General features: G+C 37.5%; 1 protein-coding gene across 3 annotated transcripts in view; it reads left to right on the plus strand.

The window, feature by feature from the left end:
* The window catches only part of PLXDC2 (plexin domain containing 2), a 423,511-nt gene that overhangs the window by 277,296 nt on the left and 119,999 nt on the right, over nucleotides 1-26,216 (plus strand). For all 3 annotated transcript variants that reach the window (XM_020911626.2, XM_020911627.2, XM_070472041.1), the window contains exons 5-6: nucleotides 10,821-10,943; nucleotides 16,720-16,838. In XM_020911626.2, coding sequence (XP_020767285.2) covers nucleotides 10,821-10,943; nucleotides 16,720-16,838 — 242 coding nt within the window. The remainder of the gene's footprint in view (nucleotides 1-10,820; nucleotides 10,944-16,719; nucleotides 16,839-26,216) is intronic.

The following is a 26,216-nucleotide window of genomic DNA, read 5'->3' on the forward strand; positions in this document are numbered from 1 at the left end:
AAATGGAAAAATAAGATCCCTAGCAGAGTAGGAAGGAAAGTAACATTTTCAGATATCTAAGGATTCATGGCATAGATTGTCTTTCTGTCTAAAGTATGTATAAAGTAAGAAGAAATAAAACACATGGTCACATGTAAAAGCAAACAAATTCATTGAACATCACAAAATATCCCTAGTTGAATGTGTATGAATGCTGGAACATGTACTTAAGCATTTTAGAATCTAAGCAATCTTTGTAATGACTCCCAAGGTCATGGAAAAGTGCTTTATTGGCATTTTGATCAAAATAAATATATTCAATCCAATTTTTTCAAAATGATTATAAGAAGTAGAATCTCTAACATTTGAATTAGGATCTAGTCTCTGAGATATATAGTAATTCTAACCAAATTCTCTTTTCTTCTGCCTCTATGACCATATCCTGAATGAATATGAGTAGCTCTTTGTAGTAACTCTCTGGTGGAAGAATATACATCCTCATAAACTCTCCCCTGAGGCAACACTAGGAAGGGATGACCTTGAATAAACAAACTTGATTTTTTTGGTTGTTTATTTTTTCATGTAGTGTGAGGGAAAGAGTGGGGAGAGAATTATTAGAATTATTATAGATGCTAAGAAGTCTTAGGGCTTCATTTAATCTCTCACTGCTCTCAGTAACTACAGTATTTCCCAAAATAGAGTTGATAAATTTTATGTAAGAATACATTATATCCATGAAAATAAATGCTCTTTTTAAAAGCCCAATCTAGTTGGTATTAATCAAGATATTGAAGGGCTGTGCAAAGGGAATCAGCAAAATGGGTAAAATCATGTTTAAAATGCTTTTAGAAGAAGTGAGCTGATTGGATTTTATTGTGCTTCAGATTTTGAGATACTCAATATGTGTTTTGAATTGATTTACAAAATCTGTGTACTCTAAGATGTGCATGCACATGCTCTCTATACACATATGTATATATACCTATATATGCATGTACATATGTATATATAGGGGTGTGTATTGGAGAAGGCAATGGCACCCCACTCCAGTACTCTTGCCTGGCAAATCCCATGGACAGAGGAGCCTGGTAGGCTACAGTCCATGGGGTCGCGAATCGGACACGACTGAGCGACTTCACTTTCACTTTTCGCTTTCATGCATTGAAGAAGGAAATGGCAACCCACTCCAGTGTTCTTGCCTGGAGAATCCCAGGGACAGGGGAGCCTGGTGGGCTGCCATCTCTGGGGTCATACAGAGTCGGACACGACTGAAGTGACTTAGCAGCAGCAGCAGCAGGTGTGTGTATGCACACAAAACCCACACATACGTGTATAAAAACAAAGCCAAGTGTGTTATAAATTTCTTTCTTTTCCCAAATAGAGTTTTTCTTTCAGCACTTACCATTTAGAGTGTTCAAATTGGAGGGCACATTGAAAGTACAAAGTGCAAAATGTGTAGTATGAATAGACAATTGGGTCAGTGCTCTTTTGTTATAGCTATTTTGTCCCTCTTATTGAGCACTCGTCACTTTAAGGGACCAAACTGCCTAAACATCTGAGAAAACAGAATTAAGATCACAAGTCTGAGATTGTAAACAGGGCAAGTGTCTCAAGAAGGTGGAAATATCACAGAAGTTCGAGCCTGACCAGGACCACAGTGATCAGGAGCTCAAGAGGAGAGGAATCAATGATGCAGTGGCAGACGGGCCTCCCCAGGGCTCAGATTTTAAAAGTATGTCAGAGCAATGACATGCTCGATGTATATATTCTGTGTGGTAAAATTGCACCCACATTTGTAGGGTCCCTTTTCACCAGCTAATGCACACAGCAATGTTGTTTAAAAGGGGGTTAATTTTAGCCTGATTTACAGAAGAAATTGCAACTCAGTGAGAGTAAGTTTTGACATGAGTTGGGATCGTACAGCTTGGAAAACATGAAAAAACAGAAGAAGTTATGAATTTTTGTTTCTCTTCCTTTACTCACCTACACAATTCTAGCTCCTGTTCTTTCCTTCTGAGGTTGGAGAGAAGCACTTTATATCGTCAACATAAATGCTTATATTGGTAATTTCATGTTTATAATTTGCAGCCAATAACCAAATTGTCACTGGTTGTTTTTCTTCCCCAGAGGATAACTTGTAATTTGTAATCCCCAATATGGCTTTAAGCCAATAGAATAAAGGAGTCTATGAGAGGTGATGTACTTTAACATATATAAGTTTTCATTATATAAAATATGATTGATGTATTTTAGCTTAACAGGTGGTTGGAATTGTAGAGGAAATGTATTTGATGATTGAGAAGAGTATAGTTTGCTTCCTAGGTGCCTGTGGTTAGTTAGTTCACATGAGTTTCAGAAATGGTTCTTTCTTTTTTCCTTTAACAAAGTTGCATGAGCACACCAGTATCCTCATGGTCTACTAGCAACAATTTTGTCCCAAGGAAGCCAGTCACATGAAACCCATCATTGTACAGTTGCATCTGGCAGACATTTACCAGATAACTTACCACAACTCTTAATTTTCATATTAGCAGTTGCTGCTACATGTGATTTTGTTTAAAATGCTGACTGAACTACAAGCAAGTATTTGTCTAAAAGAGGTTGGCTTATGCAGCATGGGATAATGTATTATGATTCATAAAATGGCATTTGTGCAAAATGCAAGTTGAATTATACACAAACTTCATTTGTTTGCTTCAAGCAAGTTGTCCACCACAAACACCAGTTCAGTTCAGTTGTTCAGTCGTGTCCAACTCTGCGACCCCATGGTCTGCAGCACGCCAGGCTTCCCTGTCCATCACCAACTCCCGGAGTTTACCCAAACTCATGTCCATTGAGTCAATGATGCCATCCAACCATCTCATCCTCTGTTGTCCCCTTCTCCTCCTGCCTTCAATCTTTCCCAGCATCAGGATCTTTTCAAATAAGTCAACTCTTCACATCAGGTAGCCCAAGTATTGGAGTTTCAGTTTCAGCAGCAGTCCTGCCAGTGAACACCCAGGACTGATCTCCTTTAGGATGGACTAGTTGGATCTCCTTGCAGTCCAAGGGACTCTCAAGAGTCTCCTCCAACACCACAGTTCAAAAGCATCAATTCTTCAACTTTCACATCCATACATGACTACTGGAAAAAACCATAGCCTTGACTAGACAGAACTTTGTTGGCAAAGTAATGTCTCTGCTTTTTAATATGCTGCCTAGGTTGGTCATAACTTTCCTTCCAAGGAGTAAGAATCTTTTAATTTCACGGCTGCAGTCACCATCTTCAGTGATTTTGGAGCCCGGAAAAATAAAGTCAGCCACTGTTTCCACTGTTTCCCCATCTATTTGCCATGAACTGATGGGACTGGATACCATGATCTTAGTTTTCTGAATGTTGAGCTTTAAGCCAACTTTTTCACTCTCCTCTTTCACTTTCATCAAGAGGCTCTTTAGTTCTTCTTCACTTTCTGCCATAAGGGTGGTGTCATCTGCGTATCTGAAGTTATTGCTATTTCTCCCAGCAATCTTGATTCCAGCTTGTGCTTCATCCAACCCAGCGTTTCTCATGATGTACTCTGCAAGTAAGTTAAATAAGCAGCGTGACAATATACAGCCTTGACATGCTCCTTTTCCTATTTGGAACCAGTCTGTTGTTCCGTGTCCAGTTCTAACTGTTACTTCCTGACCTGCATACAGATTTCTCAAGAGGCAGGTGAAGGATCTGGTATTCCCATCTCTTTGGGAATTTTCCAGTTTGCGGCAATCCGCATAGTCAAAGGCTTTGGCATAGTCAATAAAGCAGAAATAGATGTTTTTCTGGAACTCTCTTGCCTTTTCAATGATCCAACAGGATGTTGGCAATTTGATCTCTGGTTCCTCTGCCTTTTCTAAATCCAACTTGAACATCTGGAAGTTCACGGTTCACGTACTGTTGAAGCCTGGCTTGAAGAATTTTGAGCATTACTTCACTAGCATGTGAGATGAGTGCAATTGTGCGGTAGTTTGAGCATTCTTTGGCTTAACTGATAAAACTTCAACCACAAACAGCACCCTATTCAACAACTCAGTTCTTCATGAACAGAAATGAGACAGGTCATGTATAAGGTTAAGGAAAGATCAGTATGAGGAATCTACTCTGTAAGTCTTCATGGATAAAAGGTCATAAAGTTCAGATCTATTTGATGAATGTGTAGGGTTCATAGTACACATCTCACAAAGCTAGCAACAGTGGCATACCCCATTGTCATTTGTACTTTAAAGGCAGCATTTAACTGTAAATGTTCAATGCCCTACAGGCATACCCATCAGCTTCAGCTTTTCCTCTGGGGTCAGAAATGTCAATTGAATGATGAAGTGAAATATTTTAGGTAGCCTTTTATACATTAAAGCTTTATAGTATGTTTCACAGGTGCTGATTGCCTCTTCAGGCTTCCTTCATTACTGTGACACTTCCTGTTAAGTGAAACAACAATGGCAACCAATAGGAAGTGATATTTTTACAAGGTGCTTATTCCATTAGAATGTAGGGAAATATAGATCTACACAAATGCAGAACTTTGGACATTAAAGCTTTTTGATTACCTGTTGTCTTGGAGTTAGGTCCAGTGGTACACTGTAACCCAAACTGGAATAATGCAAGGAAACATGTATCATACCATTTGAGTCTGAAGCACAGTTTTGAAGTTACATAAGTGTCCTACTGTAGGTATAACAACTATCAGGCGTTAGGCAGAAAAGTCTTCAAGGGGTGAAGATTAGAGAGGATTTCTTTTCTTTTCTTTAAATTTATTTTTTAATTGGAGGATAATTGATTTACAATGTCTTGTTGGTTTCTGCCATATAGCATTGTGAATCAGCTATAAGTATACATATATCCCCTCTCTTGGGTCTCCCTCCAGTCCCCTCTAGAGAGAATTTAATTGATTGGTTTTTTCTTGCACATTTTTGTTTTAAACACTGTCTTTGGGTGTTTTTTATCTATTAACTCATTCAACCATCATATCAATCCAATGATATTGATATGATTATTCCTCCATTTAATGGATTAGAGAACTGAGGCACAGAAAGGCCAAGGAACTTAAGTCTCTAAAGTCAAAGAACTTAAGTAAAAATTATTAGAAACAATTTGATTTCACCATTAAATAAATTCTCTACTCATATGTCATTCACCTACCAATCTGAGAGTCATTTGGGGGACTGTAATAGAGGGCATCCCTCCCATCCATCCTATCCATGGGGTCGCAAAGAGTCAGATACAACTGATCAACTTTCACTTTCACTAGAGGAATCTAATTTAAATCTATACAGTTTGCAGTTAACAGAATAGAGGCTTAAGCAGTACAGTAAAAGTAGCAGGACTTAAGAGGACTGCCCCTCTGCTCTAAGGTAGAGGTGTTGGAACTTCCACAGAGACAGCAGGTCTTTTCTTCCTCAAACTCTTTGTTTCAGAATGAAATCCAGTGAGGGAGGGGTGTCTAGTTCCGAATCTAAAGTATGTGGTGAAGAGGTCATAAAATTTGGAGACCAATTCTAGCCATGTGGCATTAAGCAAATTACCCAGCTTCATTACATGCTTCATTCAATAAAAGGAAACTTGCATCTCCTGTATTGGCAGCTGGTTTCATTACCACTGGTGCCACCTGGGAAGCCTAATAATAATAATATTAATAATGTGGACTTCCCTGGTGTCTCAGAGGTAGAGAACCCACCTGCAATGCAGGTTCAGTCCCCAGGTGGGGGAGATCCCCTGGAGAAGGAAATGCAACCCACTCCTGCCTAGAGAATCCCATGGACAGAGGAGACTGGTGGTCTACAGTCTATGGGGTTGCGAAGAGTCAGACATGATTTAGTGATTAAACAACAACAAAATCAATAATGTAATTCCTTTCAAAGTTATTATAAGGATACATTGAAGAGAATATATGAAAACAATGTAATTGTTAAGGCCCATATAGGTATTGGTGTCTTCCCTGGTAGCTCAGTGGTAAAGAATCTGCCTTCACTGCAGGAGCCGTAGGATACACAGGTTCAATCCCTGGGTCAGGAAGATCCGCTGGAAGAGGGCATGGCAACCCACTCCAGTATTCTTGCCTGGAGAATCTCCATGGACTGAGGAGCCTGGCAGGCTACAGTCCATAGGGTTGCAAAATCCATAGGGTTGCAAAAAGTCGGGCACAATTGAAGAGACTTAGCACATATGCATATAGGTATTGGAGATTCCCTGGTAGCTCAGCTGGTAAAGAATCCGCCTGAAATGCAGAAAACCCTGGATTGATTCCTGGGTTGGGAAGATCCGCTGGAGAAGGAATAGGCTACCCACTGCAGTATTCTTGGGCTTCCCCGGTGGTTCAGATGGTGAGGAATCTGCTGCAATGCAGGAGACCTGGTTTCGATCCCTGGGTTGGGAAGATCCCTAGGAGAAGGGAACAGCTACCCATTCCAGTATTCTTGTCTGGAGAATTCCATGAACAGAAGAGCCTGGCAGGCTATAGTCCATGGGGTTGCAAAGAGTCAGACACAACTAAGCGACTTTCAGTCACACTCACACTGGTTTATTATAAAGGATACAACTCCAGAGCTCCTGAATGGAGGAGATGCTTAAGGCAAGGGGAGGGGAAGGGTGTGTGTGTGCAGCTTCCAGGCCCCTTCTGTGTGCCACGCTCTGAGTGAAACTGTTACCTGAGGGGGGACCCCTTCCAGGACCCGAGAGCAGGCTTTTGTTTAATATTGTAAAATGAATTGTCCAGGAAGACACATGTACTGACAAAGCACAAGACTTTATTGGAAAGGGGTACCTGGGTGGTGGTAGGGCTGCTAAAGAACCCTCCTGTCAATTCCAAAGATGTAAGAGATGTGGGTTCAATCCCTGGGTCAGAAAGATCCCCTGGAGAAGGAAATGGCAACCTACTCCAGTATTCTGGCCTGTAAAATCCCATGGACAGAGGAGACTTGACAGGCTACAGTCTGTGGGGTCACAAAGAGTAGAACATGATTAAAGCGAATTTGCACCATATAGGTATTGGTTAATCTCACAATTATCAAAATAATATTTGTGGTTAATATATATATATATAATCATGGTTAGTAAATATATAATTACTGTGTAGGAGTTATTCATATCAGGACTTAGAGTGATAGAATTCTCAAAGGCTGGAGGAGGTGTACAAATTTAAAACTATAGATTATTCAAGTGACTCGAGACCATCTACAGAAACAGCCAAGTAGATCCTTCAGTTGCAAGAGAAAATCTGTCAATTATAGCTGAGCTCAGAACTTGACTTTAGGTTTAGTAATGAAGGCAAGCGAAGTGTGTAACTGTTGAAATTCAAAAATCAAAACACATTTGCTTCTCTTATTTGGGCTTTTTAAGTGAAAGTATCACCGAGTTACACATTACCTCAGTAATAACCACTTTTCTACAAATGTTATGACCAGGTAGATAAATTCTATTTAAGCTAGAAGCATGTATTGAGTAAAAGAGACATTTTGTGATTAGCCTATTGTGATTAGCCTTTCAAGTGGGTACAACCAAGCTTGAAAATAAAAAAAAAAATTAAAAACAGTAAATATATTTTACCTAAATTGCCTTAAAACGTGAAGGACCAGAAAAATGAAATATTTTTTCTGTACAACTGGACATGCTCTAGACAACTAAAGAAAAGAGACAAATGTCTGAATGGGTTATAGGTAACTATGAGTGCTTTTGAAGATTTGGAAAGCATTTATTCAAATAAAGGATGCTTTACTTTGCATAGCTGGTTCTTATTCAACACCTGGTTACACTTCCCTCCCTGCTCTCAGCAGGCCTGGAAGGTTTCTCTCCACTCAGTTATTAATCATTGCTGAAATGATATTTTAAAAACAGGAATGTAAGGAGAACTCAGTAGGGCCCACTGCTACAATCAAGCATTTTACTTTATAGTCATTAAGAACTAACCTAAGATAATGGAGGAATTAGGTTTCATATGACTAGAGAAAACAAATATTCTCTGAATTAGTAAAATTAAACTAATTGTGTAGAGTTATCCTTGAATTGTTTTTCACATTAATCTTGGTGGTAGTGGTATTAATGGTAATAGTGGCAGCAGATTAATCATAGTGGCAGATGTGCTAGTAATTATAGTAGCAGCTTCTTCTTAGTGGGTCTACTCTGGTGGCTCAGAGGGTAAAGTGTCCGCCTGCAATGCAGGAGACCTGGGTTTGACCCCTGGGTCAGGAAGATCCCCTGGAGAAGGAAATGACAACCCACTCCAGTACTCTTGCCTAGAAGATGCCATGGACAGAGGAGCCTGCTAGGTTACAGTCCTTATAATCGCAAAGAATCGCACATGACTGAGCAACTTCACTTCTCTTCTTGTTAGCAGAAGTTGTAGCAATTGTAATACTCCTATAGTTTAATGTTATTGTAAATATAGCTTTTACACATTAGCAAACTCTTTCATCTTTTCTCTTAGTTCTTTGGGAACAGTTTGCACCTTTGAAATCTGAGAAATTCTAGTCCTGGAAAACTTTTTCCTGATGAGAGGAAGCAAGAGATAGTGATTCTCATGATCTGAAAACTGGAGAATAACGTTTTGGGAAATCTATAAAAATAAGTGTAATCTTACTTATTTTAAAAACTAATAGTGAGAATTATGTATCTGAAATCTTTTATGACTGCATTTTTCAATTCTGTTTTCAGGAATTGCTGCTGCAATTTCTTACTGCAGTTGTTTCAGTGAATAAATATTGTATTGATTTAAAATTATCTTACTGCTTTGAACTGCTACTCTCCTTATTCTTTAAATCAATCAGTTTCTCTTATTAGCACATGGAAAATTTAAAGTAGAGGAATAACTATCTGGGGATATTGACCCTGAAAGAACACTTTCAGAGTGTAAATCAATCTTTTCCTTAAAAGATTATATTTATAGAATTGTTGTATCCCTTTTAATGGTGAAATTATAAAAGACACACTGGTGAGGATAAGAGAAAAAAATCACAGACCCTGAAAAATAGTCATTCTTCATCTTTATAATTTTAAGGATGTGATGTTGGACTTTGAACACAGAGCATGACTCTGAGAATCTACAGGGAAATCAAATAAAAGCAATGACTGTTTCACCCTATTGTCATCTTTTAGTACACTTGAGCTATGTGAAATAGCAAATTACAAAGTTCTGCTCAAGACACTGGGAATTTATTCTGAAAGATATTTTTTTGTTGTTGAATGTGAAACAAAGAGTAATTGATGACTATAACATGCTAAAGATTTTACCAGTTTAAGTATCTTTTTAAAAGCTGAATAGCTATGATTAAATTATGCGTTTGGTGAAAAATAAAAAGGAAGTCAAAGGAGAGAAGACCCTGCTGGAAAGACAGAAATTGATTTCAAAGTGAATAACTACAGATTTGGGGCTTCCCTGGTATCTCAGTGGTAAAGAATCTGCCTGCCAATGCAGGAGACTGGAGTTTGTTCTCTGGGTCAGGTAATCCTCTGGAGAAGGAAATGGCTACCCACTCTGGTATTCTTGCCTGGAAAATTCCATGGACAGAGGAGCCCGGTGGGCTACAGGCCATGGCATCTCACAAAAGTTGGACAAGACTTAGCAACTAAGCAACAATAACAAAACTACAGATTTAATTCTCCAATAACTTACTAGAAATTGCAATAGAGAATTTGAAACAATGAGGGCCATGATATGCTAATGAAAGCTTTATTCAGACCATGAAGTGAGATAAAAGTTTTACATTTTTAGGGGTTTAAATTCAACATAACTTTGTGGGTTTTTTAAAAATTCTGCTTTTTCTAAAATTAATTCTTATGAAAATATTAATAGAAAAATGATCTATAGTAACCCTAGATATGTAGTTAACTTATGATTACCTAAACATTACAATTGCATTGTCACAAATAACTTGCTTTGAATTTTATTTTGTAATAATGTGTGTATATGTATGTTTTTATATGTTCTTAATTGTGCACTTCCTAGTTTAATATTAGAAATTAGTATTCCCTGATCTGACTCTCCTTTTAAGCAGCTAAATACCTTGGAGGCAAGAAGCCAGTATAGGATTAACAATTTGTCATGGATAATCCATAAAGTAAATAAACCCAGTGTGAATAATTGAAAGTGGGTAGAGTTGTAACATGGGAGCTATTGAAATTTAATTCAAGATAAAGTTCTCCATAGTAAATTCCCTCTTGTTATCCAGTAGCTGGAATAGGCTGGCATCAATAACTCTCTAAATAGAGAGGTATTTGTGCATTATCAATGGTTTACCATCTTATCTGCAAACATATAGACTAACTCCTTGATACAGTGCTACTTGAGCAATCTGAGAAATGTGAAGTTTAGTCATGAGTGCTTAGCCTCCTTTCAACTTTGAATAGATGGTTCAAAATACTTTCTGCATTTTAGTATTAAATATATGTAGGTATGAATCCTAAAATGTCCTAAACTGAGATTAAGAATGCATAACGGAACATCATGAGAATACATTCATTTGTAAATGGAACTTACCTGTTTGACTAGTGTAGAAATAACAAGGGATTACTAGAGGCAAATTTAATGTTTGGATGACTTACAGTACTATACTAGCCTTTTCAGCCTAGTAATCTCTCTGGATCATAGTCACTTTCCCACAATTAAAATTGTACATGTAGTAGGTTTCTGATTACTGTTCTGCTACCATATTATATGAGAATTTGTCACTTAATCCAGACTCAACTATGTTGATCAGATATTAGGATATTATTTATGTTTCTTTTTTTTAACTACTGTAATTTTTTTTTTCCAAAATGTAACGGAAGTTGAGTTGAGGTATCTTAATCAAAATATTATTTTTTTCCTAACAAGTTCCTGTTTTCCTAATTACAGGTTTCATATACACTGGAGAAGTTGTTCACCGAATGCTAACTGCCACACAGTACATAGCACCTTTAATGGCAAACTTTGACCCCAGCGTATCCAGAAATTCAACTGTCAGATATTTTGATAACGGTATGTGTTGGCTAGCCTATGTTTTGCTGAATGTATACTTATAAACACTGATCATCAGATTCATATGAATATTTTTGTAATCTTGGGTTTAGACTGGATTTGTTAACTGTTTGATGCAAATAGCCTGAGGTAACAAATGTTATACTGCACCTATTAATACTATAATAAGTGGATAAAGTACATGGTTAAATGTCACTCATGTATTCATTCTTTCATTTGCTCATTTAGCAAACATTTATTAACATGTATTAGGGAATATAAGTACTCTTGCCTGGAAAATCCCATGGACGGAGGAGCCTGGTAGGCTGCAGTCCATGGGGTCGCACAGAGTCGGACACGACTGAGCGACTTCACTTTCACTTCTCACTTTCATGCATTGGAGAAAGAAATGGCAACCCACTCCAGTGTTCTTGCCTGGAGAATCCCAGGGCCGGGGGAGCCTGGTGGGCTGCCGTCTATGGGGTCACACAGAGTCAGACACGACTGAGGTGACTTAGCAGCAGCAGCAGCAGGGAATATAATAAATAGTTTGCTGCAAACATTATTTTGAACAAAGCAAACACATTTATTTGATGCTATTTGAAATAAGTCCTTCCTATTATAAAGAGGTAAATAAGGAAAAATTTTAGTTCTGATTTTTAGGTAGAGCCAAGTGGTATAATATATTGATATTAAATTTCTAAAACTTACAAACTATTTGTATGTTTGAAAATACAGGATAGTGTAGTAGTGAAGTCGCTCAGTCGTGTCCGACTCTTCGCGACCCCATTTGACTGAAGCCCACCAGGATGCTCCGTCCATGGGATTTTCCAGGCAAGAGTACTGGAGTGGGGTGCCATTGCCTTCCCCAGAAAATATAGGATAGTGAGTAATTAAATTTCGCTTGGCCTTCGCAGATGGCTCAGTGGTAAAGAATCCACCGGCCAAGTTGACGTGAGTTTGATCCCTGGGTGGGGAAGATCTTCTAGAGAAGGAAATGGCAGCCCAGTCCAGTACAGAAATCCCATGGACAGAGGAGCCTAACAGCTACAGTCTGTGAGGTTGCAAAAGAGTCAGACACAACTCAGCAACTAAACAACAAAATTCACTTAAGGAAAAAGGTTTCCTGACTTTGAAATATGAAATAGAGCTGTTAAGTTTTATCGTATATACTGACAACAGTCTATCCCTACTACTTCTTTAGGGGAACACACAAAATAGTCAAGGAATATGTAGAAAATGTCACTAAATGCCCCCAAACCTAAGTAAGAAATTTATGTTCCTAAAAACATAAGTGAATTTTCATGTCTACATGTTAGTGAAGGCTCTAACTATGATAGAAAAAGAAATTATAGGAAAAGAATGTTTGTTTGGGAAACTTAAAAATAGAAATTTCTGTATTCTTTATAATACAAAAATAGTATTTATTTGCCCAAATGAGAATCATCTTTTAAAAAATAGAAACATGCGGCCTGAACAGAGTTACTTCTCCTCTTGTCTTGCCTTAATGACCAAGGGAGAAATTTACCGTAGGGTAGCATAGACTTACTGATGACCTCCGCTTTGGGAAAATGGCATCACTTTGCTGAAAGAGATCTGACCAGTGTGATAAAGCCATTTTACAAGTCAAAATAGCAAAAGAGGAAGACAACTAAACACATTCAGATGTGCACTTTGAAAAATAGATTTCAAACAATTTGAATAACACCAAAGTGTGCTCCAATACATGAAGTTAACTCTAAATGTTAACCATAATAATTATTTCCTTCTATTATTTTAAGAACTGTTAATAGTCTGTCCTCCCACTTAAAGAAAATTGAGGTACAAAGGGTCAGAGATATACAAGCAGATTTTAAGTATACTTTAGACAGAGCTACAGTGAGCAACTTATCCGAAGTTTATCTCCTGAATCACCTAAGGAATCTACCCTAAGTAGTTAAGAAAGTTGAGTATTTTCCAAGCTCTGTCACTTACTAGAGTATGTTGGGGACATTTAGTCATGGACACAAGCTTCTGATAATCAAGTTTTTATATCATTGACATCAAAATCATAAAACATATTGTCTCCTTCCCCATACACTCTCTCATATACCTTGTGCCTAAGTAGCTCCATATTTTAATTTTACTTTTATTAAAATGATTTTGAAAAATTGGTATGTGCCACTTCAACTGGATTCTAAAGGGCAGTGACTATTTATAAGAAATGATTTGCTCTTGCATACCTGGCACAAGAACTCAATACACAGTAGGTCCTTGATAATTATGCAATGAATGAATAAATGAAAAAAAATAAGTATTTAAAATGATTTTTAATTCTGAGAGTTGTAAAAATACAAATACTCAAGAACAATTGTATTTTTACTTTATTGAAATATCTTCTGTGTAGTAATAAATGGGAATATTGAGTTCTTATCATAATAAGAGCTAGTTATTTCTGTGTTTTATTAAATGATAGAAGTACTTCTCAATACTGTAAGGATCTTCACAAAGTCCTTTCATACCAGAGCGACTTACTGAAATATTTCCAACTCTGATTGGTTAGGATCATTGAAGGAGTGCTTAAGGATGGGAAACTCAACATTTTAGGAAAGCAAAACTTCTCTAAAGGAGACAGCAGCAGTTAAGAACATTTCTTCTAAGATAAAATTTCTGCAAGTATTAAAGCACTAGGTTTTAAAAACCAAACGATGCTTCCAGATATGATAGCCAGCCTAGATAACTACTGGAGTGTAAGGAAGTCACAGAATATTAATGCACAAGAACTAGAAAAGTTATAAAACTAAATCTTTTATTAGAAAAATAATTTGATGGCTCATAAATAGCAGATTAGAAGCATAATTCTTACCAAAATCATAAACCTAATCAAACACAGAATCAGAAAATTTGGAGTTAACAGTGACCTTAAATGCCCCTAGATCAGCCTACTTGCCTGTTTTTATTTTGGAGATTAAAAAATTGGCATCCACTACTGATCAGAAAGTATGATCACCCTAGTGGTACTAAGTCCCAGCTGCTCAGCTTCAGTAAGCACATAGGATGGTGCAGCAGCTCATGCGGTCTGTTCCATGAGCTTCAGTAACAACTTCAGCTCCACCAGGAGGAACTGTGCGCTTAGACTCTGTGTCCATCGGCAGAGAAACGACATCTGATTGTCAGTCATCGGCCAAGAGATGCCCCACTCTAAGCCAGCTCTTTGGTAAATTCCGTGCTTGAGTCCAAGGTTTGCTTTTGACAGATTATTCTCCTACATCGTAGCTGACCAAAGAAAATGTTTTTTGATTCACTTATCTAATTGCTTCCTGTGTTAGGTGCTACCTTGAGAGCAATATGTGATCATTATCTGCTGAGAGAAATATAAGATTGTACCTCTAGAAGCCGCTCTCACTAATCTGCGGACTATAGGGTTTTAGATTTAATAAAAGGTGAAACTTGAAATATTGATTATTTCATAAAACAAGATAAAAATATGTAGGTAATTTTTTAAATTTAAGGATAATATTTACACTCAACTAATCTTACTAGTGGGCTTCTCTTGTGGCTAAGTGGTAAAGAATCCACCTGCTAATGCAGGAGAGACAGCAGACAGGGGTTCGATCCCTGGGCCAAGAAGATCACATGGAGGAGGAGATGGCAGCCCACTCCAGTATTCTTGCCTGGAGAATTCCATGGACAGAGGAGCCTGGTGGGCTACATTCCATGGAGTCACAGAGTCAGACACTATTTAGCAATCTTACTGGTAGAACCACTTAAATTAACAAATATTGGAGAAGCTATAATAGGACATAATATAAAACTTATTCGCACACTTTAGTGTTATTTTTAAAAGCCTGCTATAATAATACATGGAGATATCGTCATCAGAATTTGCATTAAAAACATTTAATTACTCTAAAAGAGGTAGACCTCTTTTATGCACAAGAATTTGCAGAAACTATGGATTTGGGAGCTGAAGGCAGAAGTCTCTAGAAAGCAAAAAATTATTCTTTCCATGTTGTAGAAGATACAGGTTCAACCAGGTTGTGTCCAAGGTCACACACAAAGTTTTAGAGGCAGGACCCAAGTCTAGATCATCTGCCTGCCAATTCGGTGTTTTCTCTGCACCATCAAAGTGCTGACTGAAATTAGTGAAGATAGAAATTAGCGAGGATAGGAATTAGGAGGAGGCCAGATCTTGAAAGGTGTGGACACGTGTGGAGGAAAAGAAGCAGTTGCTAAGAGGCATTTCATGATCAGAAGACCCTTTTACTTCTACAGTTATGGAAAATTTCCTGGCTATTATAGTCCTCTTGCCTTTTCCAGTTAAAAAAAAAATAGTAGTAGAGATACAGAGATGCCCATGAAAGGAAGAGACATGGGTTTTCACTTAAAACAGGGGTATGTCTTAGGTGCTGCTTATGACTAAACATACCAAGGTAAAAGTCAAAAATAATTTTTTTACTTACAAAGTTTTACCTTAAAGAAACATATTTTTCTGTATTTAAAGTGTCCAATGTGATAATTTGATATATGTATACATTGGAAAAGAATTTCTATCATCAAATTAACTAACATATTCATCCCCTCACATATGTACCTTTTGTTTTTCTGATGTGAACTCTTTAGGTTTTATTCTCAGTAAACTTTGGTTATATTGTAGTGTTGGGCTTCCCCTGTGGTTCAACAGTAAAAAATCCACCTGTAATGCAGACAACAGGGGTTAGATCTATGGGTCAGGAAGATTCCCCTGGAAAAGGGAATGGCTACCTACTCCAGTATTCTTGCCTAGAGTTGAATCCCATGGACGGAGGAACCTGGAAGGCTACAGTCCATGGAGTTGCAGAATCGGACATGACTGAAGCGACTGGGCGCACACACATAACCTCCAGTGTCAGACACTGTAGTCCCTGTGTTATACATAAGATCCTCAGACCTGATTTGTTATAGAAATGAAAGCTGGTATCTTTTTGTTAGCATCTCTGTTTCCCCCAGACTCTAGTCCCTGCTTTGTTTTAAGATTTCACATGAACGTGATACCATGTAGTTTTTCTCTTTCTCTTTTTGGCTTATTTCACTTAGCTTAATGCCCCTCCAGATTCATCCTTGTTGTCTCATTGGTGGCTTATTAAGCTGTGTTTCAATTAATATTTCATGTTAATAATTTTATAGTAAACATTGGCAGATTGACTTATCAGACTGTGGTATACAGCACTGAAGATTCATCCCAGTGTACCTCAAGGGGGCTTCAGAAATCTTAGCCTGGGGCACTTAAAGCTACCTTGCAACCTTCTAGAAGCAATACTACAAAGACAGAAATGCAGGCATTGTGAATTAAAGAAGAAAATTCCCATTAGTGTTAAAGAAATTTCTTCAGCATGGAAGAGTATAATTCTAAATATGGAAGAGACATCTTCAAATCTGTTATAAGTGATGCTAGCTTCCCTGAATGTGTTCCTTTCTCTCTCAGCGTTTGTCAAATGTATTTGAAGTTCATTCAAGTCACTTGGGTCGCATTTTGAAAGTGACTCATGGAAATTTAAGCAGACAGTAAACCCATTAACATTAATGGACTTCCTAAGGCAAAATTCCCCCATACTGGGCTCAATATTAACCTCAGTATGAGGTTAGATTGAGAAAATACCCAATTTTTATTAATATCCCAAATGCTATTTCAGTAACAGAATTCCAGTTAACTATATACAATTCAAGTAGCACAACTACTAGATGAGAAAGTAAGATCCATGCTTTTGTGAAGATTCCCACCAGAACTGACTGATTTATTTTTCTCATCGCATTTCTTCTGTTCCAATGTGGTTTATAGGCACAGCACTTGTTGTCCAATGGGACCATGTACATCTCCAGGATAATTACAACCTGGGAAGCTTCACATTCCAAGCAACCCTCCTCATGGACGGACGCATCATCTTTGGATATAAAGAAGTAAGTAATATATTGATGAGTTCTTTCCCCTTTGACCTTTGACCTCTCTATCATTTTCTCCAAGTGTCAAGAAAAGGGCATGTAGCATTCATGAGCCTCAAGTCCTTTTCTCACCTCTTGATTTCTTTCGCTTTATTAAAAAAAATACAACTTTTAAAATCTGCTGGATAACACTGGTTGTTTATTTTGGGGTTTTGTTTTATTTTTGCATTCTGATATCTTTGGCATAATGACCTATGAATTTCATTAAAATTATTAAATAATTATATTCTCGTGATAGTATAATGAAATATCTCTGAGAAAAAAAGCATTTCCAGTTGGAAGGATTTTCATCTAAATCTGATTGTTTATATTTATATTATTTGTTTTTGCCTCATCAACTTCTGTGACATCTTTTGACTCTAATTTCAAAGTGTTAATAGACATGAAGATTTGTGTGGCTCGATGACCCAGTACTGAGAGCGTTCCAAAACAGCTGAGTCCACAAGTCCTTTGGCTAGTGTTTACTGCTACCTGATAGGAAAGATTAGGGCTTCCCCAGTGACTCAGCAGTAAAGAATCCGCTGGTAATGCAGAAGAAACAGGAGACATGGGTTTGATCCCTGGGTCAGGAAGATCCCCTGCAGGAGGGCATAGCCACCCACTCCAGCGTTCTTGCCTGAGAATCCCATGGACAGAGCAGCCTAGTTGGCTACAGTGCATAGAGTCGGATATAACTGAAGGGACTAAGCATGCAGGCAGGAAAGATTCATTAGAGATCTAAGTGAGAGAATGAATAAGGAAATTTAAACTTTGTTTCATTTTCCCAAGTTGACAGAGAATAGAAATTGACTAGATTGTAACCTTAAATTTATAGGATGTCTAAGTTAGAATAATAGCATGTTTGATTTAAAACTCTGTTGACAATGTAATTAAGGTCTATTAGACAACCTAAACTTTGGGGGAAGGAAGCAAAGAATATATGAATAAAGTTTCAGAAGTATCAGATATGATGTTTTAGGCAGTCACTAGTCATGAGAGAAATTCTGACAATGTGAATTGATAATGGGCCTTATTGACCCATGTCTTAATGAGTATTTATAATACTGCAATACTGACTCACCATCTTATTAAACTGAAGGGTTATTTTTCCCTTGGGAAATGAATCCCTGACTCTTAAAAAGATGCTGATGATTTTAAAAGGATTCACTTTGGTCACCTCTTCTGAAATCTATCTTTTCTATAAAGTGAGGGATGGTTATGTTTCAGTTAAATAGGACAACTTTTGGAAATCTCATAACCATGTTAAATGTTTCCACTCCTTTGAAGAATTCTTTCGTGTGGAATTAATCATTTACTTGGGGCAATAGTGAACATAGAATAAAAGAGAAGATCTACTCTGCTTGTTGCATCCTCACCCAGAGCTGTTTTGATATCATAGCCCACCTGCTCCTTGTATCACGCTCCCTGGAATCTGAGGGAATATTGCTTAAAGGGACTTATGCATTTCTAGTTTTCATTGTAATCCAGTGTATTGCTGGAACTGCCAAGTAATGTTATGCAATGTTATTTTCGACATTGTAACTAACAGTGGTAAAATTTCTGGAAAGATGAAGAGTCAGAAAGTCTAGAATCTGAAATCTCACTAACTGTAGGCTTTGTCAAAACAGAGGTTTGTGTTCTTATTGTGGTCTCTCTCTCTCTCTAAACCTTATTATCAAAATTGTCATCTTTATTTATACTGTTCTCAATGGGTGTCTCACATTGCATACTAACAGTTTATTTTTCCTATTCTCTCTTTGTAGTGAGGTTGATATTTTTAAAATGTCCTTTTCTTTTCTTTACTTAACTGAAGAGAAATTTTCCATTATGATTTTCCTATTTTGTCATGGGAATATTAAGCTGATAGGCAATTTTAACACTTTCTTGATATTCCCAGACTATCAGTCCTTGTGAATTTAGAGTTCTAAAAGAAGTAATTGCTTTATCATTTGCCTTGCTGTCCTTTCTCCTTCCTGGTTAAAAACCAGTTACTTATTTTATATTCTGCTTTTTTCTTCCTGATAACTGTCTTGTACTTTATTTTTCTAAAGCAAGGTTCTGCTTATAAAATTTGCCACAATAAAGATCCTCCTGCCCATTTGAGGTGACAGCTAGGTGCTCCTGGCATTTCTAGAAAGCATTTATAATTTTGATAGTGTAACATAGTTGTTTGTCTAATATACTATCCTTGACAAAGTGCTTTCACACACATGATAGTTTTCAATTCTTCCACAATATCTTATATTCTTATCCTTTCACAAAGGCACTGGCACATAGAAGTTGTTTAGTAAATGTGTGTGGCTTGATTATGGAGTTAGGTCATACACAATTACCTTTATTTTATAGCTATGCAGACAGAAAGGTTAATTGATATGCCTGAGGTTACAGAGCTACATATGGACAATCCAGAACAAAATTTTTTAATATGGTGACCCTAGGACACCTCAATGTTTTTTTCTTTCCCAAGAAGATTATGTACAAGTCACAAATCTATTTCCCATTTGTTTCATTTCAGTAAATATGTGTTAATGTTTGCTTTTTAATAATCCTTTCATCTGACTCCAATATATTACACAATTATAGTCCCATAAAGTCAGGAGTTAAGCTATAGAGCTAATGAAACTGTAAGAATGTAAGGAGTAGAATGTTGTAGTCCTGTTCTGATTAAATATACAGAACTAAAATTATTTTTTAATTTTTAAAATAATTTTATTTATTTATTTGATTTATTGCTGTGCCAGGACTTTGTGGCTGTGAGGGCTTTCCTCTAGCTGCGGAGAGCAGGGGCTACTCTGCTTGTGGTGCGTAGGTTTCCCATTGTGGCAGCTTCTCTAGTGGCAAAGGACCTGCTCTAGGGCATGCAGGCCTCAGTAGGGTCCCAAGCACAGACTCAGTAGTGGCGCCCAAGCTTAGTTGCTCTGCCCGCACATGGGATCTTCCGGGATCAGGGATGGAACCAGTGTCTCCTGCATTGGCAGGCATTCTTCACCACTGAGCCACCAGGAAAGACCCTATTTTGTTAAATTTTTAAAAAATGAAAAGAAGTTGTACATAAGTGAAAATAATGATAAAAACAGATCTTTTCTCAGATAAATGGAATTTGGAAAAATCAAGTTACCATTTTCTGTTCTGTTAATAGGAATAACTAGCTGTCTTAATAGAACCCAGATTCAGTATGTTTTTTTAAATTACTGTTGAATAGTGATATTTGTTTGCTTTACAATTATTGTTGTTAGTTGCTAAGTTGTGTCCAACTCTTTTACGACCCCATGGACTGTAGCCCATCAGGCTTCTGTGTCATGGGATTTCCCAGGCAAGGATACTGAAGTGGGTTGTCATTTTCTTCTCCAGGGGATCTTCCCAACTCAGGGATCAAAGCCAGGTCTTCTGCGTTGGCAGACAGATTCTTTACTACAGAGTCACCAGGAGAGCTCTTGATTACAGTGCAGACCTGAAATTCTTGGTCTGTTGATAATGTAACAAGGAAACTGCCTGTCCACACACGCAAAAATATTATTCCAAAAACATTACAGATCTGAAACCAGGGTTCTTAAGGTTCTTGATGCTGTCTGTCCTAGTATACTATCATATTTTAGGAGTTACATTTCTCTAACTTGTTTCATCTTTCTTCTCCTATTATATTTTGAATTTACTGTTACTTCAGATACAGACTCGGAAAGGAAGTGATCCATTTTGTGACTATTGTAAATTTGATAATTTTTTTTTTTCACCAGTTCATGGGAGGTACAGAGTGGTCATCAGTTTCAGACAATACAATTAAAAAGAAAAGTCATGCAATCTTTCTACATGGCCATAGAGGAATACATGCCCCACCTTAGAGTCAGCCTATTTTATCCATTTTCATGGTTGAATACCAAGAAGTATTGAATACCAATACTTATTATCTCATCCTGCCGCAAATTTTATAGGAAGTATATATAGAGGAACTTTACTGTTTATTAGGTAAAATTACTTTTTAATCTCTTCTACCATATAATTATTTCATCCTAATGTTCCTTAGTGTAACATTTACTGTTTCTGTGGAAGAATACATAATTAATAAATCATTGCCAATTGGTTGTAGGTTTAACTGGCAACCTAAATGCGTTTTTAAAATTTCTTTGAGGACTATTTCTCTTACTTAAACTGTAATGATCCTTCACTCATGGTAATCATCCTGAAAGTATTAAAAGATGAACACTTGGTGAGCTTGTAAAATTTATAGGAAAAATAATAATTCAAGCGAAAAGAGAAAGCCAAAAAGAACTGAACAGCGAAACAATTGCCATTTAGGTATGAAGTGATTTGCTGTTATGGCTATTGCTGTATATGCAAAAATGCTTATTATGTGTTGTTATAATGTATATGCATCCCAGAAACTATATATGTATACATATATATATATTTAAATAAAATTTATTTGATAAATGTATCATACAGGGTTGAGAAAACCCAGATGCCATAAAATGCTAATTATAAACTATCAAGAAATAATGCTGAGAAAAATGTAGATACAGATGTTTTTAGATCATATCACTTCCCCGTATTTTAAATACATAAAGTGCAAAATTGTATCTGCATGGCTTTATTTAGGACTTAATTCATTTGCATTTATACATTTGTGTTATCTCACGTACTAAAGCTCCCCAATATCTTCATTTTCTTAAACTTCCTATAGTGCAAGAAAATGACAGATTGAACCATTCTTCCTTTATAATATTAAGAGTGAAAATAAATAAATAAAGCAGCAAGGAAATAAGAATCAATGACATACAAGAAATAATTATATTAACACAGAAAGTTTATTCTAATGCCGCTTTGCCTCTAGTGGGTTATGTTGTCCTTGGACAAGGTATTTGATCTTCCTGGGTGCATTTTCTCCTTCCAAGCCCCACTTCCCTTTAATCTCTCAGACGACATGGAGAAGTTTGTTTCATACAGGGTTCCTGTCCATATCAGGCCATATCCCATTTCTCTGCTCTGAGGATTCCAGGACCTAAGAGCTAATTTGTCCTTGAGGCAAAAGTCCTTGTACTTTCCCCAGGTCTCTCCAAATCCATGGTACACTTCCTAATCCCATTTCCTTTCCCTCGGTGTTTTATTCCCAACTGTTTAAGCAAATTCCCTTATCCAGCTATCATATCAGAAGAACTTCCCATTATGGTTTTGATTATCTTGAGCCAAGTTGTACAGGCTTCTTCAGGGGGCACCTGCCTCAATCTCTTCTTTTAAAAGATGCTCCAACTCTAGTTTGTCAGTTCAGTAATGGGCAGTTTTTAAGTCAGAGGGCTCAGTGATGTGTATTTAAAACATGGATATCTTCAGTTCAGTTCATTTGCTCCGTCGTGTCCGACTCTTTGTGACCCCATGCACGCCAGGCTTCCCTGTCTATCACCAGTTCCTGGAGCTTGCTCAAACTCATGTCCATTGAGTCAGTGATGCCATCCAACCATCTCATCCAATGAATATATTGCCCACATCTAAATATTTGAAGATTTCACATAAAAATATAGATTTGCCTCCTTTCTTGAGAAATCAGAAGCCTGGAACACTCATCCTACATTTCCACTCAGTGGCAATTGGCTAGAAAATTTACTCTTGGTGTGCTCTCTCCAATGTCTCCCTCATCAATTTCTTCTTTCCTACCCCAGACCATTTCTAACTTATGTAGAAATGAAGTTGGAAGCCCCTCTTTTAACATAGAGCTATTCTTGTCAATTTCATCCTGTTGTCTGCTTCCAGATTTTCTATGGGGTACAATCATGAAAATGAGGGTAGGAAGGATTTTAAGAATATAGCTTTAGGGACTCCCTTGTGGTCCAGTGGTTAAGAATCTGCCTTCCAATGCAGGTGATGTGTTGAGGAACTAATATCCCACATGCTGCGGGGCAACCTAGCCCAAGTGCCACAACTAAGGCTTGATGCAGCCAAATAAGTATATAAATAATTTTTAATGATAATATTAAAAATAATATATCTTTAACTTATGGCTCATCTTTGATTTCAGGTCACTAAGTGCGTTGCTTAATAGCTGGCCTATGAAAAGCATTCAGAAACTGAAAGCTAGAGGCGGTTTAAAACAATTGTGATAACTGGCAACAATATTCAGGAAAGCAAATGGATCTTTGTATTGTCAAATTTAACTGAAAGCCCTGCTGTTCAAATGTAGTTTTCAGATAACTAAGCCCTAATACTCAGGACTTTATGTGTTGCTTTGATAGTAATAAAGGAGAGCATGACTTTTTAAAATTGGATGCCCTACTGCATAAGGAGAAGCCCAATTAGATTTTTAAGGGAGATGAGGTAGGAAGCTAAGGGTTAAGTGAAGGTAAGGGTTGTTAAAACTGTAAGCTTTGGATTTTTCTTTTTAAGGTACATATATAAGCTATTAGACACCACATTGCTGATTAGCGAGTCAACAAAAATGAGTTTAAAGTAATTCTTCTCCAGTTACATTCTGCTAGGCATATGATTCATACTTGGGAGCACATGCTCTGCCATCAGACCCTTGCTGAGATGCTGTGCTGCCTATTAGATAGATAGCTGGGCCATAATGGAAACAAATGAATGTTTTGGCAAGGTTTGCAGGGCAGAACAGAGAGAAAAATAATATTCTGTTCCCTCTGACTCAAGCAGCATGCTGTTACCCACCTAACTGTTACATAGACATGTACAGTTACAGAGACAGACATAAAAGTTCACGTTTTCAGTACTGTGTCTGGCCCTCGTGTCCTGGAAAATGATACCACAGACGGAAAAGAAAACAACTTCTGCCTTTGAATCTTCCACCAAAGACCTGCATGCTCTGCCCTAAGCTGATGCCTGATACCATTTCCTGTCTTAATTTCACCTAGTTATTCCAACTCTTTTCAGTCTCCATACTTCATTTGCTTCACTGTATCATTTCTAGAAAAAAAAATTATACTTACTTAAATAACAAACTTATCTGTGTTTTATGAAATGCAAGGAAAATTAAAACACCTTAAAAGAAAAGAATTGACAAATGCTTGTGTAAGCCGAAATGGAAGCATATTTTAAGTGGTGTTAACGCTCCTTTTCTGTATCTATCCTGTGGAATGAATGTCATTGTAAAACCTGTTCTTAGAAATTATGATTCATTACAAATCATACAGAGGTCAAGTGAAAATTAAGCTTAGCTTTAATCATAAAAAGGTGAGTATTACAGGCTCTTGAAAATAATGAAGCCACATTTTTTAAAAGCTGGTGTCGTTCAGAGATTGTATGCAGATTGGCTTCCTGACTGAGGTCCCCAGAACTAACTTAGGAGACATTTTAAGGATTAATATAAATTTGGAGAAAGGATAAAGAATAGCTTCCATAAGCAGAGTTTCAGAGTTTTTGTTCTTGGACATTCCCCTTGGCTATGGCTTCTCTGATGTGCGTACTTAGTATCCAATATAGAGTCTGCTCTAGAGTAGGGGACTCTGACACTATGACAGGTCCTTTCTTGTGCTAATTTTGTGCACTCTCAGTTTTAATTCTAGGCAGTTTATTTATATACATATGCACACACACGATTGCTTTGTTGATGTTAGTTTAAAAAAAAAAATTGTTCATTTTAAATGTGGTTTTAGCTGTGCTCCTGATTTAGCTTAACAAATGGCCTCTCATTATAAGCTGTGAAGCCTGGCCTCACTCGCTCACAGGGAGCTCACATGGCCCAATTACTTGCCGCAGTGAGTGAGTAGATGAACCATCCTTATGCTGAACAACCCCACGTCTTTGAGGTTTTGAAGTGAAAAGATAACAGCCCAAGAAGGCAAAGTGGAAAAGATAGGATGGTATCAGGTGAAGAGAGGCAGGCGTGTTCCTAAAAGAAATCAAAGAGAAAGCCTACACTTGGCCTCATTAATCTTTTCCCAAATTAAGCATTTCATTCCACTGATAAAAGTGGTTTTATTCTAAACATGATATGTAATCATTTCCTAAAAGACTTGGCTGGCTTCTAGGAAAATGTGGAGAGTCAAAAGCTTCTTGTACATTTTCATGTTAATATTTAATCAGGATAAAATAGCAGAGTTTTAGAAATTCTATGCTTTTATTCATGCACTCTATAAAATGTGAAAGAAGAGCGTTCGAGGCCAGTGGTATTGTGGTCCTCTTCCTTGTCCATTGCTTCCTGCCCCTAGTCTCCTCCTCTCTGGACCCTTCTATGCTGCTCTTCACAGCTGTCTTCTCTGCACAAGCAGATGACACTGTGCTCATAGCCAGCAATGGGAATGAACCCTGGAGGTGTGCACCACACTGGCCCCAGTGAAAAGCATGATGCCATTTTTCTTGCTGCTAAGACCAAAAGTCTTGATGATGCTGTTGACTCTCTTCTCCCTGTCCTTAAATCCATGGCATGTTCACCGAGAATCATCTTCCTGCCACTCCAGCTCCTATACTTACCACTCATCTAGTAAACTTCCAGCCACATATATTGATAGTGAGTATGACTTGTTCTTGTTTAGTCACCAGCTCATGTCTGACTCTTTTGTGACCCCATGGACTATAGCCCACCAGGTTCTTCTGCTCATGGGATTTCTAGACAAGAATACTAGAGTGAGTTGCCATTTCCTTCTCCAGGAGATCTTCTTGACCTGAGGATTGAACCCAAGTCTCCTGAACTGGCAGGCTGATTCTTTACCACTGAGTAACCTGGGAAGCCCAAGTTTGACTTAGCAATTTCTAAATAAATTATCTCAGAGTTTCATTTAGTAAATAAACATTTAGGGACAAAAATCTTTGATTTTGTTTGTTTCTGTTGTCCACATATCAGAATACTTCTTAATGCTAGTTAAGAACTGGGCACACTGATATAAAATTGGCAGTACCACAACATTGTTCAGGAGAAGACCGATTAGTACATAAAGGGAAAATGTCATCTTCCATTTACTTGTTTTGAGATAATTTGACAAATTTCAGAAACATTAAAATGTCCTCTTAGTTGATAAATTTCAATGAAATAACCCTTTTTATAATTTAATGATGTTGAGGCAAAAATAAACAGTATCAGTTCAGTTCAGTTCAGTCACTCAGTTGTGTCCGACTCTTTGCGACCCCGTGAATCGCAGCACACCAGGCCTCCCTGTCCCTCACAAACTCCCAGAGTTTACTCAAACCCATGCCCATCAAGTCAGTGATGCCATCCAGCCATCTCATCTTCTGTCGTCCCCTTCTCCTCCTGCCCCCAATCCCTCCAAGCATCAGGGTCTATTCCAATGAGTCAGCTCTTCACATGAGGTGGCCAAAGTATTGGAGTTTCAGCTTCAGCATCAGTCCTTCCAATGAACATCCAGGACTTATCTCCTTCAGGATGGACTGATTGAATCTCCTTGCAGTCCAAGGGACTCT

Source organism: Odocoileus virginianus, chromosome 9 (assembly GCF_023699985.2).
Source record: "Odocoileus virginianus isolate 20LAN1187 ecotype Illinois chromosome 9, Ovbor_1.2, whole genome shotgun sequence".
NCBI classification, from domain to species: Eukaryota; Metazoa; Chordata; class Mammalia; order Artiodactyla; family Cervidae; genus Odocoileus; species Odocoileus virginianus.